Here is a 19,830-nt window from a genome sequence, read left to right on the forward strand (position 1 = left end):
GGGCAGGTGAGTCCGTGCGGGCCGAGCGCGGGCCCGGGCGGCGGGGGCGGCCGAGTGACCTTGCGGCGGGGCCGGGGCCGGCCGGTGGGGGCTGTGTCGGGGCCCGAGGCGGGATCGGAGGGGCCCCGAGCGGCGGGAGCGGGAGGGGCGCGGGGCCCCGGCGGGGCCGATCCCGGGGGCGCCTCTCCCGGCCCCGGGGGACGGGAACCCGCGTGGAGCAGGTACCGGCCCCGCCAGGGGTTCGCCACGGCCGGGGGAGGCTTCCGTGGGCGGTACCGCCGGCTGGAGGCTTCGCGCCCTTCTGTGTCCCGCGAAGTCAGGAGCACTTCTCCATCCCGCTGCGTTTTGTCGCTTTAAAATGTTTTAAAGAAACAGAAATGGTTGTGGATCCCTGCGCTGACGCCTCATGGTGTACAGTTGGGAGGCACCGTGGTGTTCTTCCTGGCAGGCCTGGCTTTAGATACGGCTTACTGCCACCGAAGTGGGGTTTTGTGTCAGTGGACTTGGTGTGGATGCTCAGTCTGTAGCCATACCAGGGCTTGGTTAATCGAAACAGGGTGTCAGTACAATTTTAGCAAACAGTTGTATCTCCTTTACTTATTGAAAATCTTTTGGGTACCAGAGATGTTTCTGTGATCCCATGCTATTGTTTGTAGCCTTAATGCTTGAAAATAAGAGGGATATCTGAATGTTGATAAGCCCAAGTTGGATAAAAGAAATACCATCTTTCTGAGTACAGAATTTGGTATTGTATGCAGTAGGAGAATTAAACCAAGTGTTAAAAACAATGACAATGACTTGAATTAACCTTTTGTCAGTATATGTACAGCAGCTTGTAATTGAGCATTTCTGTAGCAGAGATGCTTTTGAACCTGGGTTCATTTAATTTTCTGTAATGAGTAAAGATCCTTTCACGGGACCAGTTTCCAAAAAAAAAAGCCGAATGAGAAGACTTCAGCAAAGATCAGTCATAATATAGTTCTCTCTTTAATTTTTGTGTGACTTTTAGTAGTTTCTTGATGGAAGGTGGCTTTGGTGAATGCACTTCGTTTGACCTGAGTCAGCCTGTGGAAGAGTTCAGTTTACATTCTTGCAGATAAATCTGTGGATGTCTCCTCTATGGAAATAAAATCTTACTTGAGTGGGCTGAGAGTAAAATCTCTTTGCCTGTAATCCAGAGGAATTAATTAAGGTCAAGTTGGTAATGTGGCTAGAGTGGTAATTGCTCATAACAGTGCTGCCTTGACTGAAATGTAAGAAGCATGTAATTAATTCTTACCTTTAATTGGCTAAGTTCTCTGTAGCACTTTCTTTTGCTGTTGTAGTTCCTGGATGACCTAGGCAAGATACTGACCTAAATTCTCCCCCTTGGCCAGGAAAGGAGAGTGCCATCCCCAATTTAATTGTAGCTGGTGATCAATTCTCTGTAACTGCACGTTTTATTTATAACTGCACCCATAGAAGCCAGGTATTGTGTGTAGCTGTAATTTGTCAGACTTTGGCAGGAGCTGACACTGGCTGTCCCAGCATTTGTCCCCTCTGTCCTGCCTGTGTGGCACTGTCCTGCACACATGTGGGCAATTGCCTTGTGAACTGAGCTAAAGAACGTACACAGGGCAGGGGGAGGATTTGTTGCTCAGCCCTACCTGTGGTTGTTGTCAGTATTTATACTGCAGTCTTGATGGTTGTCTGGACCTACTGGTGCATCATATGAAGAAGTCTTGTGAAGTGCTTATGAGAGTTCATTGAACTGCTGAGCAAGTATATCCCTTCATACTTCTGTTCCTTGCTTGCCTACAGGTTTGCTTTGACTCCTTGTGCTTCCTCTGCAAGAAAATACTTTTTTGCAGGTAAGAAATGGTGACTTAGAACTTTTGGTTTGTCTTTGCTGTCAAAATGCCGGTAGCTACATGGGCTGTATATTTCTGAAAACCTTTTTGGAACCAGTGGCTTTTCAGTTTTTTTGTGACTGCAAGCACCAGGCTAAGTGATGATGTGTGACCATGTGAGTGTATACTGTGCCCATGCTGACTGACTGCAGGTAATAATGCTTACTGGAATATAAACACTCCTTTATGAGGCATGTTAGTTTGTTGACATGCCTTTGTGTTTTACAGGGCTTAAGAACTTCCAGCCAGCCTTGTTTAAGTGTAGCCAGCTGCAGTCTGCCTCATTTTTTTATAAACCTATCTGAAATGGAATCATTAAAATTGCTTAAAAAGGAAAACTCTCCATCTGTTCTGCCTTAGCTTGGTAGCCTGTCTGAATGGAAAGAGAGGAAGCACTAGTGCTTAGTGTCGGGTGGTGGGGGGTGTTTTTTGCTATGAATTTAACACAAAGAGCTTTCCTGATTCCCAAGGAAATGGAGAATATCCTCTTATTGCACAGAGTCCTTGAGTCAGGAAACTCTCTGGAACATCTGTAGTGCTCTAGATGTGGAGCTGAGCATCCTTAGGCTAGACCTGTGTGTCAGTGGTGCAAAGACAGTGCTATTGGTCGGGTCTGAGTTAGGATTTTAGTTAGGCTTAAAAGCATGTGTTGGCATAGCAGAGGCTGTGAGTACACCAGGGCTGCATCGCTTCCTCCCTGTCCTGTAGTTTGCTAATGGCTTTTTTATTCCACGATCCCCTGTATTTGTATCAGTCCAGTGCCTGTGCTGCAGCTGTCTTCTCTATATTACTGTTATCAGTCTTACAAAAAAGTGCACTGATTTTTTTGTTTGTTAGTTTTTCCTGCTGTACTTTCATCTCAGAGCTGGGAGATAAGTCTAAAAGCAGCCATGAAGTGCACCCCTTTCTTTCCTTTTTATAATAAAATGGGGAGTCACATCCTTTTTGCACTGTGGCACATGCACAGATGATGTGTCTGCTTAATGAGTTATCTTCAATAAAGGCAGTTTTTCATCAAAGCTCGTGGCAGTGTAACTTGGAACATTTCCTTTTATTTGACTATCATGAAAATATCCTGTATCGACAAGTAGGGTAGATTTAGTCCTGTCCAGGCAGGAAGCAGTGGAATAAAACTGAGAATGCCATGTCTAGGTGTCAGAACACTGTATATTGACTGGGTGGACACAGTGCCTTTCAGTGACCAATATTGCAGGTGGTATAAATTATCTCTGAAAAAGTGTTTCTCAGGCTTTTTTTTATGGATGTTTTTGCAGGTAGACTTCTTCCAGGAGTCATAAGTCCAAGCCCAGTTGCTGCTGCAGGTATTGTAACCAGATAATTTTTGTGCTTTCTGACTTGCTCCCTCCATTTTCAGTCATAACATTTTCATCTGATAGTTAGAATTCATGTTGATGCTTGCTGATAAGAAAAATCTTAGGTTTAGCATCCTGCTGTAAGTGTGTACTGTGCTGCTGGAACACCCAGAGCAACCTCAGAGCCAGGGGCAGGACATCAAAGCTGAAGAACTAATTGGTCAGCTTACTGACCACACATAGTCTGAAGTGTTAAATTTCTGTCTGAAGTGTGGGTTTCTGTACAATACGGAGGTATTGTTTTCAGAAGGGATATAGGTGGTGATGCTTCAGTACTTTGGCGTTGTAGTCAAGCAGACTGGATGTAAGCAAATGGAAGTTGTATTCTTGGACTCTGCTCATTTCTTAAAGCTGTCTTCCTTTAAGAAGATACCTGCTGTCTTGGTAAAATAGTGACATTGAGCACACATGTGGTTCTTGTCCTGCTTTGTCATGCAAGGCTGCCCTGACAGCACTTGGTCTGGGGTTCCGTAGGTTCAACCTTAGGCTGCTGCAGCACCACCCTAGACCAAGTATTTAAATATAGTCCCACTGTAAGTCAGTTTGTCCAAGGAGTTTTGTGGGATTGTTGTTGGTTTTGCTTCTGAGGGAGTGTAGAATGGCAATGAGAAGCAGTCCACTTTTTTTCCTTTTCCACATTTAATTTTTATTTGTCAAAGGCACTTTGAGCCCACAGGTACCCATTAGGCAGGGCAATAAGGTCTTTTTTGGGGATGGTTAGACTCAGTGCATTCAGCATCCTGAAGTGGTTTGTCCTGGTTCTGGCGAGGACAGGGTTAATTTTTGCAGTAGCCAGGAGGAGGCAGGGGCTGGGCCCGGCTGGTCTCTGTTGTTGGGCTCTGGCTGTAGTGGTGAATCACCCCTGAATCCCTTGCTCACCTCTCCTGTACACTTCTGTTATGAATATTGTTACCTTGGGTGCTACCTTTGGGAGTCTGTTAATAATCACATCCAGTCTGTGGGGGCAGGAGGGAAGGATGATTTTCCCCAGCTTTTCAACCCCTTTTTCTGCTTCAGGCATGTTACAACACCTTTTGTGAATTTTGAATTCCCTTTGGATGTTAAGGAAAGCATGTTCTTGTCGCTAAGTCTGTCAGGTTTCCTCAGTGTGGTCCATACCACGGTTAGAATTAAGAAAGATATTTCTAGGGAGGTCTTGCAGAGATTTGCCCTGAGGGTGGATAGTCATGAGTGGCATGGATTGTGGGAGGGCACAGGCCAGTATTTGGAGGACTTCTCTCTTCTGATGGTTTGGAAGTTCACCTCTGAACAACTACAGAACCCTGATAAAGTGATAAAATATATGGAAGAAAAATGCTGTGGCAGTTGCAGAGAGGTGCAAAGTTTATGCAACCTGCTAGGTGGCGAAATGCTAGGGAAAAAGGTGTCCAGTGCCTGAGAGAATTAGCTGTGTTGCAGGTAATCCATAGAGATTCAAATAAAAAGCAGTCCCCTGGCCATCCAGAGGAGGTCGAGTGCACACAATCCACGTGGCAGAAGTTTGTACAGAGCGTGCTGTTGTTGTACACCAACTCATTGGCATTGATGTTAATGAAAGGAGGAGGACAAACAGGGCTTCAGGGGACAACCTGACGCTGGCAACAGGAAGATCATCTTTTTTCCTCCCTACTGACCTGCACCTCTGCTGTGGAAAGACTGTCCAACACTGTGGACAGACTTGAAAGGCTTGAACAAACCAGAGAGGAAATGTCCCATGCCCTGCTGGTGCGGACCAGAGTCTCTGCTGTTGGGATAAGTGCCACCCAGCTCGAGAGAGGGGACACGCTGTGAGGTAACCTGTGGGTTTGCCTGACCATGCATGACCATGGAGAGGATATGATGAAGTGGGATGGAAAACCCACCTCTGCCCCAGCAGCACAGGTGTTGTGTGAGTTGAGAGGGAGAACAGCCACCACAGGAAATTCTTCAAGGGTAAATGCTGCTCTAGTTTCCTGGCAGAACAGGAGGGCTGATGTTACTTCCCATCCTCCTGAAGGGACCTGCAGTTCCTATTTACAACAAGTGAGCAATGAGTGCTATGACCAGAATTAGAGGTGCCCTGCCTCCAGCCAGGTGGACAGCTGGATCTACTGGACTGTGTGGATGCCATGGCCTGGCACATCAGACCCACAGGAGCATAAGGCTTTAGTTGACACTGGTGCACAGTGTGCCCCGATGCTATCAAGATACGTAGGGGCAGAATCCATCTCTTATTTCTAGGCTCACAGGGGGATCCCAACAGCTGACTGTACTGGAAGTTGAAGTGAGTTTGACAGGGAATGTGTTGTAAAAACACCCCCTTGTGACTGCCCCCGAGGCCCCATCTGTCCCCAGAAGGGCATTTCTGGGCTTTTGGGATAGCTGCTGTGGAGACAGAGGAAATTAGGCAGTTGTATACCTTACCTGGTCTTTGAGAGGACCCCTCTGCTGTGGGACTGCTGAGGGTTGAAGAACAACAGTTACCAATTGCTACCACAGCAGTGCAACGTCGGCAGCACCGCATGAACTGGGACTCTGTGACCCCCAGCCAGGACGTGATCTGTGAACTGGAGACCGAGGGAGTGGTCAGGAAGACTTTCTCCCCCTTTAACAGTCCTGTATGGCCAGTGTGTAAGTCCAGTGGAGACTGACAGTGGACTGTCATGGCCTGAATGAAGTCACACCACCACTGAGCACCGCTGTGCGGACATGCTGGAGCTTCAGTACGAGCTGGAGTCCGAGGCAGTCCAGTGGTGCCACTATCAGCATTGCTAATGGGTTCTTCTCCATTCCCTTGGCAGCAGAGTGCAGGCCACAGTTTGCTTTTACTCGGAGGGGTGTGCAGTACACCTGGAACCAACTGCCCCAGGGCTGGAAACACAGCCCCACCATTTGCCATGGACTGATCCAGACTGCACTGGAAAAGGGTGAGGCTCCAGAAACTTACAGTACATTGATGACATCATCATGTGGGGCAACATGGCAGAGGCAGTTTTTGGAGAAAGGGGAGAAGATAATCCAAATCCTTCTGAAGGCCAGTTTTACTATAAAGTCAAGGAACCTGCCCAGGAAATTCAGTTTTTAGGAGTAAAATGGCAAGATGGTCTTTGTCGGATGACAGTGGACGTGGTCATCAAAATAGCAGTTGTGTCCCTACCAACCAGCAAGGAGGAAACACAGGCTTTCCTGGGCTCTGTGGGTTTTTGGAGGATGCGTATTCCAGATTACAGTCAGATTGTCAGCCGTCTCTATCTAGTGACCTAGAAGAAGAAGGATTTTAGATGGGGTCCTGAACAACAGCAAGCTTTTGAACAAATTAAACAGGAGGTTGCTCATGCAGTAGCCCTTGGGTCAGTCAGGACAGGGCAAGATATGAAAAATGTGCTCTACACTGCAGCTGGGAAGGATGGTCTTTCCTGGAGTGTCTGACAAAAAGTACCTGGGGGCATTCAAGGATGACCCTCGGCGTTCTGGAGTCAGAGCTACAAATGATCTGAGGCCTGCTACACCCCAACTGAAGAAGAGATCCTGGCAGCTCCTGAAGGGGATTTTGCTGTTTTCCAAGTGATTGGCACTGAAGCACAGCTTCTTCTGGCACCCTGAGGGCCAGTGCTGGGCTGGGTGTTCAAAGGGAAAGTCCCCTTGGTTGCCGAATGACACTACCACTGTGTGCCATAACTCCCATGGACAATGAGGATGGACTGCTCCAGGTACATCAGCTGTGAGCTCCTACTGCAGCCTGACCCAGCCAACAGCACCCCAGCCCTCCTGGCCTGGAAGACATCTAGGAGGTGTAGACCTCACCATCGTGGGCTGAATGAACTCAGCAGACATCTTGGAGGGACTGCCATTGACTGTGGAAATGCTGCCCATACTTGTACATGTGTGTGTGTGTATATATATATTTAGAAGGTGTAGGATTTGTGCATGATGTAGATGGTATAGAATAAGGGATGGATAATGTCCTGGTTCTGGCCAGGACAGGGTTAATTTCTGCAGTAGACAGGAGGTGGCATGGCCAGGACCTGGAGGTGTATCTGTACCACCTGCTGTTATTTTCTGGGTTGGCATGGCTGGGAAGGGAACATTCACATGTGAATTGCTCACCTCTCGTGTACACTTTTGTTATGAATATTGTTTCTGTTACTGTTTGTTTTCTTATTTCATTGCTGCTTCCAGTAAATTGTTCTTACCTCAACCTGTGATCTTTACCTTTTGTGCCTCTGACTCTGTCCAGCCGCTGCAGGGGATGGGGAGCAGGAGGGGTGAGTGAGTGAGTGGCACATGGTTTGGAGTGGTTTCAGTGGGAACACTAACTTGGACAATACCATTCCTAAACCATGACAGGTTCTCTACAGCTTCAGTTAGGTAGAAACCAGGAGAAATGGCATTGGAGTGCCCAATCTGCAGCCTAAATTGGGCTTCTGGGAACAATTCAGGTGGCTGTTTGTGCCACTCCTGCCTGTGTGTATTGAGAGGAATTGGATTTATGGATGTTCTGGAGAAACTCTTTTGGTTCGTTTCTTGTATGAGCAAAACACGGCTCCTTCTGCCACAGGATGAATGTAGTTAATCCAGCTGAGGTTGTGTTTGTTACCAGGAGAGGACTGCTTAGTTAATGGGTAGTTAGTTACTACTGCAGTACCTGGTGCAGTAGAGTAGGAGTAATGGTAAAGTTACAGGTGACTTTTATTTGACAAAGGGTAAATAGATGATGGAGAAATTTGATATGGGTGTGCACAGGGAGTATCTGTGTGTCTGTAAGGGTCTCTTAAGTTTCTCTCTAATCTGGATCACAGCAGCCTCCTGACCTGTAATGAAGTACTTCCACATCAAATTCATGTTTTAGAGGTGTTATTCTGTTATTGGGATATTGTTGACTGTAGAGAAAATATTTTTCTTAACTATGAACTACTTTTAGTCTCAGAAATCACATGACTTATTTTTCCTTCCCTTTAGTTGTTCATCAGTGTTTGGAATGTTTGTGGCCACATAAACAAGTTTCCTCTAGGTGAGTATAAGCACAGATCCTTGGTTTTGTTAATTGTAGCTTTTCTTTAAGCCTTTGAAGTTTTGCTTTAAAATTGAGGTCTTTCATAATTCTTGCAGAGCTGCTCTGGGTAATATTTATCTACATTAAATTCTTACATTCTTAAAGACTGCGCATTTTCAGTTGGAGGAAAAATGGGAGTCTCTTTAAAGTAGGTTTCCATTAGTGTTGCTTTATTTAAGGAAAAACTTGCTTTATTTCATGTGACTCAAACCTTTTTTCAAAGTGTTTTTGTTTGTTTGGTGTTTAGGAATGTTTGTCTTTTACCTTTAGTGTGTTACAGGGAAAAAAAGGGGAAACCAGGACAGCTAAATAGGACATGATCAAATGACTGAAAAGAATTATTTTCAGTAATTTGTATTTATTTCTTTAATTGCACTTGGTAATTCAAATCGATTTTATTATAGGAAATATTTTTTTCTGTTCTGCTAAATTGCTCATATTCATAATTTCTGCTTCCATTTTGGTCTGTTGCAGTTTTCTCAACCAATTTGAACTGAGCACAGTTACATGAAATGTTGCTGAGGGCATGAAAATTACATTCTCTGCGTCCTGTAATCTTAGGGAGAGTGTGAGATCTTGCTCTGGGGAGGGTCAGTCATGTAACACCTTTTCAGTTTTGTCACTGAGCACTTTGAGAAAGTCTTGGTTTCTGCCTGAGGAGGAGAGCAAATGTAGATTTTTACTGGTGTTAGTTCTGTTAACCTGCACGTATAAACTAGAGGAAAAGTAGGAGTCTGAAATCCAGTCTGGTTTACGCTTTCAGGGAATGTTTCAGTGTTGTACAGCATTCTTATTGTGGAAATACTAAGTGTCAGTTCAGGAGCCAGTGTCAGTGGTGAGTGGCTCAGAGTTTGCCTGTGTAGTTGTAAATTGAATCTGGGAAGCTTTTAAAGCAAGAAATGAGTGCTGGTGAAGATCTAGTTGAGGATCTTACATTTTGCAAATAAGAACTGCATATACTCCAGTGTCGTGTCTGAAATGTGTCTTTTGAATAGGAAAAGGGAGGTGATGCAGTATTCCTTGGAATTTGTTCCAGTGTCAGAAGGTCTTCCTGCCCAGTTTGAATCTTTATTATTTCTTCTCCTGTTGCATTAAAAAACAAACAAACAAACAAACCCCAACAAAAAACCAACCCAAAGCCAAAAACTTCACTAGAGATGTGAGGCATTGTGGTTTGAAACAGTGTGAAGGACATCATCTGATGTCCTGAAACAGAGTCACCTGGCTGTGCAATGGTACCCAAACAGAATGGGCAGGAATGTAGACATCCTTGGATGGATAGCCTACCCCAAGCTGTTCTTGGGGTAATGCTTTTAACAGGTTTAATATCTGGGTTTGTGTGTAGGGTCAAATACAGTGAGGCATACTTCATGGTAGCAGTGCTGCAGTAGTCGAAACCTGGTAAGCAGAGGTTGTTTTGTGCACAGGCAATAAAGGCTGTTGCAATCAGCTTCCCAAGTCAGTGCCAATACAGTTTGTGGTGTTTAAGTGTTTGTGAGACTTGCACATAGTCTTCCTAAGATGCCATGAGGATTGTATAATATAATGGTGTCTGTAGATCCTGTTTTGCAGTCTGGCATCATGGCTTTTCTCCTGTAGGTGTGTGGGTTCAGCACAGCATGGCTGTGGCCATCCACCTGCAGGGTGTTCCGACTGCAGTGGGGACCATGCACTGCTCTGGAGTCCGTTCCCCCAGGGGGTGGGCGTATTGTAGGGGTAAGGCTTTGTTTTACCACTGATGGAGGTGTGAGTCTGGTGTCATGTGTGCAGATAATATGAGTAAAAGGTCAAAACTGACTATTGCAGAGCAAAAAAAGCCCTGATGTTCAAAACGTGAATGGACTTAGTCCTAGGCAGTTTCATACTGGGCATGTGGGTATGCCAGCAGATTTGGAACACTGGGGAGGATGGCAGAGTGAGCTTAGGCTTTGTGGGAATCAACTGCAAATGTGTTTTGTCCTAGAAGGAGTCAAAATAAGCTTGTGTTGCTTGTATAGGAAGGGCAGTGCTGCCTGCAGTACCCAGGGCGGTTCCACGTGTGCTGCATCTCCAGGGAACACAGGACAATCTCTGGCTAGTTGCTTTTACTCCCTGGTTTTGCTACTGCTTTTTATTACTGTCCTACCAGGTAGTCCTGCTGAATCACCACTGAGGTGCTGAGTGCCTCATAGGAACTGGAGCTTACCATCCAGAATAAAACTGAAATTTTCAATGCAAAGTAGTTCTATATTTATGCAAACTGTTGAAGTTTACTGTTCTCCTTTATCAAGTTTGAGAACTATATTTGTTTTTTCATGGAGTTCCTCTTTTTTTCTCTCTATTGTATCCTTATGACAGAGGGAGGGAAATCCCTGGGTTTGGTGTGGATGGACAAAAAGAATGAAGGAGATAAGAGGCTGAACTGGGGGAGGGAACTGCATTTCTTCTGAGCTGCTTATGAAGCATTGGATTGAGACCATACAAAATTTTAAAGTGGGACTGATTTCAAGGCAGAGCTTTTGGTGTGATGCTACGTAAGGAATGTTTTAATCACTCAGCAGGCATTTGGAAAACAGTCTTTGCCAAGGTAGGTGTGGTTTGGAAGAGGCTGCAGTGATTCTGCAGTTTCCAGAGAGAAAACAGTAGAGGCTGTTATTAGTGAGAGTTTGCCATAACTTCCTGGGTTTGCTCTATATGATAATATGAAACATTTCTTCAGTTTCCAGAGGAACCCTCTTTTATTGGAATTTGGTGATTTGTCAGGTTTGGGGCTTGGCACTGACAGCCTAAAGCTGGAGAGAGTAAGAACAGCTACAGGTGTGCGGGGCCTGCACTGTTAGCAGAGCAGAAAGCTTGTTTTAGAAGTCAAAAATTGTGACCCCTGAAGGGATCAATATTAATGTAAGCGTGTTCTCTTCTGCATTGCCCTGACATAAACATGCTGTCTGACTGGTACCTCGAAGTATCTGAATACTTGACTAGCCTTCAAAAGTTAAATTCCCTCACGGTGACTTTTTGATGGGGAAGAAAAGACTTACCCTTGTAGATTTAGAAACATTTGTGTTGGATGTAGTGACTTGTCTAAACCCTCAAGTGTTTTTTCCTGAAACAGATCTAATCTTTATAGTGAAATAAGTTTTGGAGAAAATCCATACAGTTCTCAGGGTAGGCTGAGTGACTACCCCTTGTTTTAATCATGGTCTTGAGCACACAAGAAAAATGTATTCTCAGAGTTACCAGAGTGGAGAGCCTGCTTGTGTCCCATTTTAGGTACCAAGTCAGTACAAATTGATTTTCTGATGAAGAAAATTTTAGAAGAGATGTTTTGGTGAAGTGTTCTTATTTCCAAGTTGTAGCTATGGCTGTGTGGGGTTGTTGGTTAACCTCTTTTAACATGGTTTCAGGTTTTTAAGTAGGCTTTGCAGGAGAGGACAGAGGCTGAAACATAACATCTCCAAGTAGAGGCAAGTCCCTGTGTTCAGTGCTGGCTCCCTGGGCAGTGAGGTTCTGCACGTGGTCGGGGTCACGCTGCTGAAGTGCCGGTTGGCGGTTGGCGTTGCCTCTTGCTCTGGTTTGTGCAGAGCCATGAGATGGCTCCCAGGGAAGGTCGGATCTCCTGGTTTCAGTCTTGCCCTAAGGCCATGTGTTTCAGGGTGAAATGGTTCACATCCTCCAATGAGTAATTTCTCTCATGTGATGTTCTACCAAGCATGTCTGGTTGAGGAAGCTGTTCCTGCCATGGGCTGCCAGTGGAAAAGCCAGCCTGCTTTCATGGCACGCTCGTCACGAGGACTGCTGGGTCATAGTGCACACCAGTGCTAGGATGTGAGAGAGAACCCAAAGCAGCCCAAGTTTCCTAACTTGGGAGGGGAGAGGAAAGAAGACTTTGGAGGAGGGGGTAGTGATGTGAGATTTTTGCCCGTAGAGGTTTTTCCTCTCTTTCAGCTTTGTGGTCAGCTGCCATGTAACAAGCTTATCCAGGCTGGTGAAGTGCAGTGTGTGTGTGCTGTGACTAATGCTGGTCAATGTTAGCTGACTCTAGCTGTGTTCAGATTTTTTTCATGGAATCTGTAGCTTCTGTAAATATGATTAAATGGCATTGGCTGTTTTATCAGATTTTCTTTTAATTGTGATACTTGTATTTTTTTAAATATTTGACCGAAACTATAGTAAGACCTTCCTCACCAAACTTGATGTATTTATATAGGCCCTACTGTGTAAGATCCTGTTTCCAAAGTCAGGAGAGGTGTGTGCTCCTCTCCAGCTCCATGTGGGTGAGCTGAGCTGAGTCCCCTGTGTCCAGGTGGCAGCTCTTACCGAAGGAGACCACTGCCATTGCTTCTGGGAGTACGTTGGCTTGCCATGTCCCTCCTTAGTTAAAAAAAAAATATGGGAAAGAATCATCTTGCAGATGTCATTTCTTCCACAAGTGTTAAGCAAAATGTGTCTGCTCCACATTTGGAGGCATGAAGTTCCATCGCTAGCCTAAGAAAGGGGTATTTTTATGATGTAAATCTGCAGAAAAAATAGTGGATGTTTGAGTTGTGGGTGGATAAAACACTTAAAAATAAAATGTAACTTTGCACATGCTGCTTAGATTTCCTTTTTGTTTTAATTATTACATTCTAATGCAAAATAAACTGTAAAATCCCAGCCATCCTAACTTTTTCCTGATTACCTTTCCCAAATAAAAGTTACGGACTCCCGCTCCAACCTTTAGAAGACTGGGCTGATTCAGATCCATGCTGTGTGAACTTAGTCTGTTATCAGATGCTCCAGAAAAGTAACTTTCAGTTCCTAGGTGGCTAGAATGTTTTATCTTTTGGTGTGAATTAAGCTTACAGGCAGTAGCATTTTTTTCCCATCCCCTGGCAGGCTGCTTTAACAGAGGTGAGGATCAGTCTAAAAGCAGTGCTTTAGAGGAAGGCAGCAGAGGAGCTTTTGGTGGAGAGGTTTCTTTGCAGTGTGGTGGTTGTATGGAGGTGGTTGGGCTGCCTCTGTGGCCAGGCCTTGGCAAATGGCCTGGCTTACAAAGTGTGGTGAAGGAGTAGCTTTTCCCTACCATAGCAGCTTTATGACTTTCCTAAATATCTTTGGTTTCTGAACCACACTTGAACTTAGAGTAGTTCTTCACAATGTCAATCCTTTCATAGATGCAGCTCAGTTGATGCCATTGCTGTTTATGCCCTGTGTGAGCCAGAGTGCTGCTGCTTATTTGTGTGCATGTTCCTCGTTCTTGTAGTGTAAGACCGGATGGTTTCTTATTTTAACTTGCATCCGTTTTGTCCATCTTTAATGGAATCTTGAAGATACAGCCTTACTGTAGGGATGATGCTACTGAATAAAACTTACTTGTGATTTTTTGAATCTTGTGAGCTTGAAGACTGCAGGAATGGATGATGATTTGTATCTTCTAATTGTGGGGAATGACTGACAAAAATTCAGGAAAAATAACACCTGAGCAGGCTTTCCACTAAATGTACTTTGAAAGAAATTACTTTGGCAAGATTTCTTAAACTTCTGTATTAACTGTTGGAAACAAATCTTAATGAAGACTATTTATATTTTCCGGTTAAAATGGTGGAGGAGTCGGATGAAAGCAATGCAAATATGCAAACAGTATAGACAGTCTTCTAAAATTGGTTAAAGAAACGACGTATTTCTGATGTCTTTGAACTCTATTGCACTTGTAGTGATGAAGTGACCTAGTGTTCTGGAGTGTTTCACTGTTGTGGTAGCTGTTGAAAGATTGTCATTGTGTTTGTTTTTGCCCACTTCCTGTTTACTGGATTCCTTGTTTTCATCAAAACCGGGAGGGGGGAGAGAATATTACGAAACTTCTATCTCAGTTATGAATAAACATTGGGTTGCATGGTTCTTAATTGACCTGAAACTTGGACTGATGGACAGAGGTTGAGCTTCACTCTTTCATGGTCCAGTAGCTGCCATTTTGAACACATTTTTGGAATGATTCTGCACACTGTCACTTGGGAAGCCTTGTTTAAGACATAATTGCCCCCATTACTTTCTGCAAACCAAAATTACAGCAGTCCCTTAACATCTAGCTTCTGGGAATTATAGTGCATAAGCTTATTTTGTATATGTCTTGATTAGTGATTGATATTTAATTGCATTTTTCAGGGGAATAAAATCAGCAGTGTTGATATTACAAAATGACAAAACATCCTCCGAATAGAAGAGGGATCAACTTTGAGGTGGGAGCCCAGTTGGAAGCCCGTGACAGATTAAAAAACTGGTATTTTTTTAAAACCATTCATATTATATTAACTTTAAGCCTTTAATATCTTAAACATTTTGTATTGGTACAATATTTAGAGTCCTAGTCATTGGTTTGTAGGAAAGTAGTTAATTCATAAAAGTTTGTATACCAGTGGTTGAAATGGGAGATAGATGTTGATGTGTTGTGCTGGCCCTTGAGAAGTGTCTGGTGCTGTGTCTGGGAATAGGGCTGCTCCAAAATCTAGTTGGACTTCACACTCTTCTTCTCCTGAATTCACCCTTCAAGTTCTGTGCTGTACACAGACTGCAGAGCAGATGTTATGGAAGAATAAATTCTTTGCAGTAAAAAATACCCAAGGCAGTTCCTCACTGCTTCCTTTCCCAGTGCTGTTGTGAATTCATAGGCTTTAAAGTCTGATTGAATGTAGGGACCTGTGCTCCTGTGAGGGTGGGTGGTGGGGAAACATATTCTACTCTAACAAAGTCTGCTCTGGAGCCTGTGTTGCAACCCCCATCTGTGACAAAAAACACTTTCCTTGACTAACCACTGCAGTAGGAAGACAGAAAAGGGCCTAAAAGCTACTTGGGCTAACTTTGAACTTTGTCCATTTCTGGTAGTCAGCTCAAAACTTGGCATTTAGTAATTCTCAGTGAATGAGGCATGCAATGAAAATTGTTAGAGTCAAAAGACCTCCTACAAGAAATAATTTGGCTTTAGCTCCTGTAGATAACTTCTCTTCCCAGAAATCAGTTATAGTTGACCTTTATTGAGGAGTCTGTGTGAGACATGACTGTACTTATGGCTCTGGGACCTGCCAATAGGCTAAGTGTGCAAAGCCAGTGTTGAAAACCATGTGGACATCTCAGAAGGATGGAGCACTGCCTTAGACATAGGGGATTTGTTCCAAAATATTCTGGTTGCATGCAGAGTATTTCTCTATTTTACGGGTACAGGGGGATTGGCGTTGTGAAAATGAGTAAACGTAGCTCTTTCCATAAAGAACATGAGTATGAACACTAAATCATATTTACATGTTAATTTGGCTTACCTGTGTAACCCAGAGTTGCATAGGTAAGCACTGCTCTGAATCTGCCTGCATCTTTGGTATTCTTGAATTTTGTTTATTCAGTAAAAAACAAGCAGTCAGGCCTACACAAATGAGATCTCTTAGCCTGTCTCTGCTGTAGGCTGATTAAAGATGCAGTTTGGTATAGCTGGTGTTTGAGGAAGGCTAATAACTCGTGTCCATGACTGTTATCCTTCTGACATGTTTGCACAGCCACTGTCTGAGTATGGGTGTACACGGCTCTTGCATGGGAAAACTTTGGGGGGAATTCAACAACCTGCTTTCCACATAATCCTTGGCCTAAATTTGAATTTTGGATATGCTGAATGTCCAAAACCAAACCATGTTCTTTGGGTTTTGGAAACACTTGATTTTAAATGGCTTGTCTTACACGGAGTGCTTTGCAGCTCTGATGTTACAGCTTAGTTATGAACTCTCCAGTTGTGAAAACTTTCATTTGCTTGCTAAGCTTTGAAACCTGGGTTGTGTGTATTTCTGTTTCCAGGGTTTCTGAACCGTAATTTGTGAGAGCTGGGGGCTTATTTTCTCTGAGCAAAAATATCAGTGGTGTCAGGCTGACACAACTCCTTGGTGTGGATTTGTAGAGGACAGCAGACTGCTCTTTCCCCTGCCGTGTTCACCTGCCCCTGTGTGACCACAGCCACCCCATGGTGTGGTTACAGAACTTTGTTTGCTGACACTTACTTTTCCCAGTGCTAGACCTTTGGAGGTTTAATTCTCCTGTTTGGTCAGAGGGCTTTGATTTCTGTGCTCAGTACCAAACACAGCTGTCAGTTCATGGGCCACTACTGCTGCTCAAATGGCAGTGGTGCTTTGGGAAGTACTTAATTTCAGAGCCCAATGCACCTCCCTTTTCATGGCAGTGACTTGTGCCCTGAATTGCTAGTTCAGTACTTCGAGGGTGTTTGGATGTGATGTCAGCCCTACTGAAGAAGAGCAGACTGTGTGTGTGCCAGCAGAGTAGTCAGTGTGGGGTCTGCTCCTTGCCAGAGTGCAAAGTGAGTGTTGCAGCTGTAGAGCTCATATTGGAGGTTGCTGTGCTGTATTTGGAATTGCAGCATATTGGAAGTGCACTTCACTCCCTGGTGCAGTTGCCTGTCACCTCCTATACTCAAACTCCAGGGAGTACAGTGAGTACTTCTGATGCTTAGCTTAGTTTTTAGGGCTTGGGTTGATGCATCAGAGTTGTCATGAAAGACTCGTGACAGTGTCTGTTGACCTCAAGGTGCTAAAGGAGGAGAGCTCTGGCCATATGGAGGTGCCCCTGTGCATGCTGGAAGGTCTCCTAGTACACAGTGCTGGAGTTAAGAGGGTGGAGGAGTGAGACTGCTCCAGTAGGACAGTCCTGCATGGACAGATCCCAAAGGGGGTTACTGTAGTGATGGACATGGACACGCTGTCCTGGCTGAATTGATTTCCTGAAACCTTTTACATAGGATCATTTAAACTCTTCAGTGCTTGCTGGCTGCATCCTCTCTTACTAAGAAGACAACTGCACTGGTTACCTGTAGCAGGCAAATAATACCAATGTTACCTTATCCTAATGACACCTCACAAGTTTTTCTGTCTGTTGTCTGAGTGAAATGGATATGAAGAGACTTTTGATTCTGTTTAGGGCTCTTGAGTGTTGAAACCAGATTAGTATTGTGAGAGTGTGGTGTACCCTGTTAAGATTTAGATTGTCAGTCCCACGAGTTTAATTGTTCATGCTGTCAGGAGTTGCGCTCAGTACTTGAAATGATGAACCCCCATGGCTGTTGTCCTTTGCAGTACTGGTTCTTCCTTTCCTCTCTGCGTTGCCTTGACTGCACTAAACTTGTCCCTTCCCGGCTCCAAGGGAGTGGGAGTTAATAACAATTCTGTTTTGGTATATAGGAAAGAAGAATGGAGATAAACTAGTCCAGGGAATTTCCAGATGTTTACCTCTTCCCAGAGGAGGGTAGTTTTACATTTGCGTCTGCCATAAACGCATTTTCACACTGTTTGCTGTGCTTTGACAGCCATGGTCTGAAGTGGCCAGTCATTGCTGACTGTGATCTATTGAGAGTTACGCTCTTTGAGTTTTTGATTGTCACTTGGGTTCTTACAAAACTAATGCCAGCAATTTGGGCATCTTAAAAGGTTTTCCCTTACTGTTTAGCCAGTTCCTAAAGCCTTGAAAGGTAGAGCTCCCCAATCCTTTCAAATTGAACTGGAAAACTGCTTGTTTTGCCCTCCCAGTAAATTGCAAGAAGTCATCTCTGATTTCAACTTGTTTTTCACAGTGTTTTAGATAAATATTCAAATCAGTACCAGTTGGGGATTTCTTACCCAGGATCAGTTAGCTGCCTTGAATACCCATTGAGTCAGCTGAATGCTTCCTTTGTGGTTTGGGGGAGGATGTGTTGGGCCGCCCTGGACACATGGCTTGTACTCTCTTTTAGGCCTTAGCCAGGCTTCAGCTATTGGCCTTTCACTCTGTGTGTCCTCCCAGAGTATGTTGTTTTTGATAAACAAGCCTGAGTTTAAGTTACCTCTACCCCTTGACATGTTCACAGGCCTTTTGGAGGATGTGTATGGATGTGCTCTGTTACTCTTCTGTAGAGATGAGGGAACACTTGTCCCTCCTGACACGGTGTGCTTGCTCAGTGCTGTGAAGGGGTGCAGGTGTGGGAGGAAGGAAGCTTGCACTGTCAGTGTGTGGTGCTCAGGGCTGTTGGGAATTTGTGAACCTTTCTGCTTTGTTTTGAAGCTGCCAGTGCTGTCATCTGAAAGGAAGGTGGTATTGGGGAGGGGACTGTCAGAGTTCATGGACAGATTTAGCACAGGTTCTAGCAGGTTACTATTCCAATCGAGAGCACTGAACAGACATTAGCTGATGTTCATTGCTTCAGAAAGAGAAGATTTGTTGAGGCTTTGCAGCATGTTCTCCTGGGAGCTCTAGTTCAACCACACTAACTCAGCCAAGCTGAAATTTGGTCTCACTGCCAGGTATGTTTTTCTTGATGGTCTGGACTCCCATCAAGGAGTCTTTAGAAGGTGAGGTGGGATAAGTGCAGATGGCACTGGTGTGTGGTTCTGGGATGATGGTTCTGGAGGAGAAGGTTCTCCTTTTTACCCCACATGAAGTGGGGAACAGTCTTGCACCGTGGACTTAGTTGGCTCTTGTCACTTGGGCTTGTCTCTCCTCAGTGGGAGACAGTGAATTGTGTTTACCAGAGATAGTTATTTGCATGAAAGGGATTATCTTGATACTGAGTCAGTACTCTGTCATTTCTATCAGCTTCCCTCTTCATCTTTGAGAACTAGACAAGTCCCAGGCCCACTGCAGTCCCTATGGTTACTCTCTTATTGAGAGGACCTGAGATTTCCTACCTGGTTTTGCTGCACTCAGACTGTAGGGAATGGGATACTGATTTTTGTCATTACCTGTACTTAGTGATATTCAAAACCAACCTATATTTAGTGGAACTACTTTGTGACTCTAACTATTGCCCCCTCATGAACTTGTGCAGGGCAGTGCTTCAGGTCACCTAAATATGAAACACCTTGACTGTCACATGAAGGAAGTTGCTTCTTTTCTAGGAACCTGGTAGTGAGTTAGAGATGTCCCTGCCATGAGTATCTTCCATTTCACTTCCTCTTCTCCACAGCCTTTGAGGCATGTGTTTTGGCAATACACTGGGATGAACTAATGGCATGGTTTGAGGCATGTGGCACTGAGTGTTAAGCAGGGCCTTAGTCTGTGGTTGCAGTGTAAGTGTCTAGTGTGGCTTATTTGTATCTCTTTCTAAACAAATCATGACTGGATGTGTCTCACATCTGCTGGAGGATTTCAGTTGTAGGTAGCTTTGCTTTTCCTGTGTGTAGGTAGGGTTGTAGAATGGTAGCCTGGGTTGCGTTTAAGTCTTCATTCTGGCGTATCTGGGCTTTATTGGGTAGTATCAGTCTCCTTTTGAGATGCCACTTCTTTCTAACCACTTGTTCTATCTTCTAAGTGTGGTTTACCAGGTAAAGAATACTTGTGGATTTGGGTTTTGTCTTCAGCCCTTTGTTCAGAGTTCACTGAGGCCTTGCCTTTCTTTCAAAATACTGAAAACACCAACAAGTGGAAATTTTCTCCTGGTGTTATTGTGGAGAGGAAAACATTGGTACTTGGGATGTTATCTTCAGCTGGGGTAGTGAAATATGCTGTGATTCTGAAATACTTGTTGAAGTTACAAATTACCAATGCAATTTAAAGAAATACA

General features: G+C 44.4%; 1 protein-coding gene across 7 annotated transcripts in view; it reads left to right on the forward strand.

The window, feature by feature from the left end:
- Positions 1 to 1,773: 1,773 nt before the first annotated feature.
- Positions 1,774 to 19,830, forward strand: part of PHF20 (PHD finger protein 20) — a 65,712-nt gene continuing 47,655 nt past the window's right edge. For 2 of the 7 annotated variants that reach the window (XM_027663964.1, XM_027663966.1), the window contains exons 1-4: positions 1,777 to 1,850; positions 3,164 to 3,211; positions 8,201 to 8,252; positions 14,415 to 14,529. In XM_027663964.1, coding sequence (XP_027519765.1) covers positions 14,447 to 14,529 — 83 coding nt within the window. In that variant the 5' untranslated portion in view covers positions 1,777 to 1,850; positions 3,164 to 3,211; positions 8,201 to 8,252; positions 14,415 to 14,446. Of the gene's footprint in view, positions 1,851 to 3,163; positions 3,212 to 8,200; positions 8,253 to 14,414; positions 14,530 to 19,830 lie in introns of all 7 variants that reach the window. The other 5 variants (XM_027663965.1, XM_027663963.1, XM_027663961.1 and 2 more) reach the window with 5 other exon arrangements.

This window comes from Corapipo altera, unplaced genomic scaffold (genome assembly GCF_003945725.1).
Source record: "Corapipo altera isolate COAL_440 unplaced genomic scaffold, ASM394572v1 110, whole genome shotgun sequence".
Lineage (NCBI taxonomy): Eukaryota > Metazoa > Chordata > Aves > Passeriformes > Pipridae > Corapipo > Corapipo altera.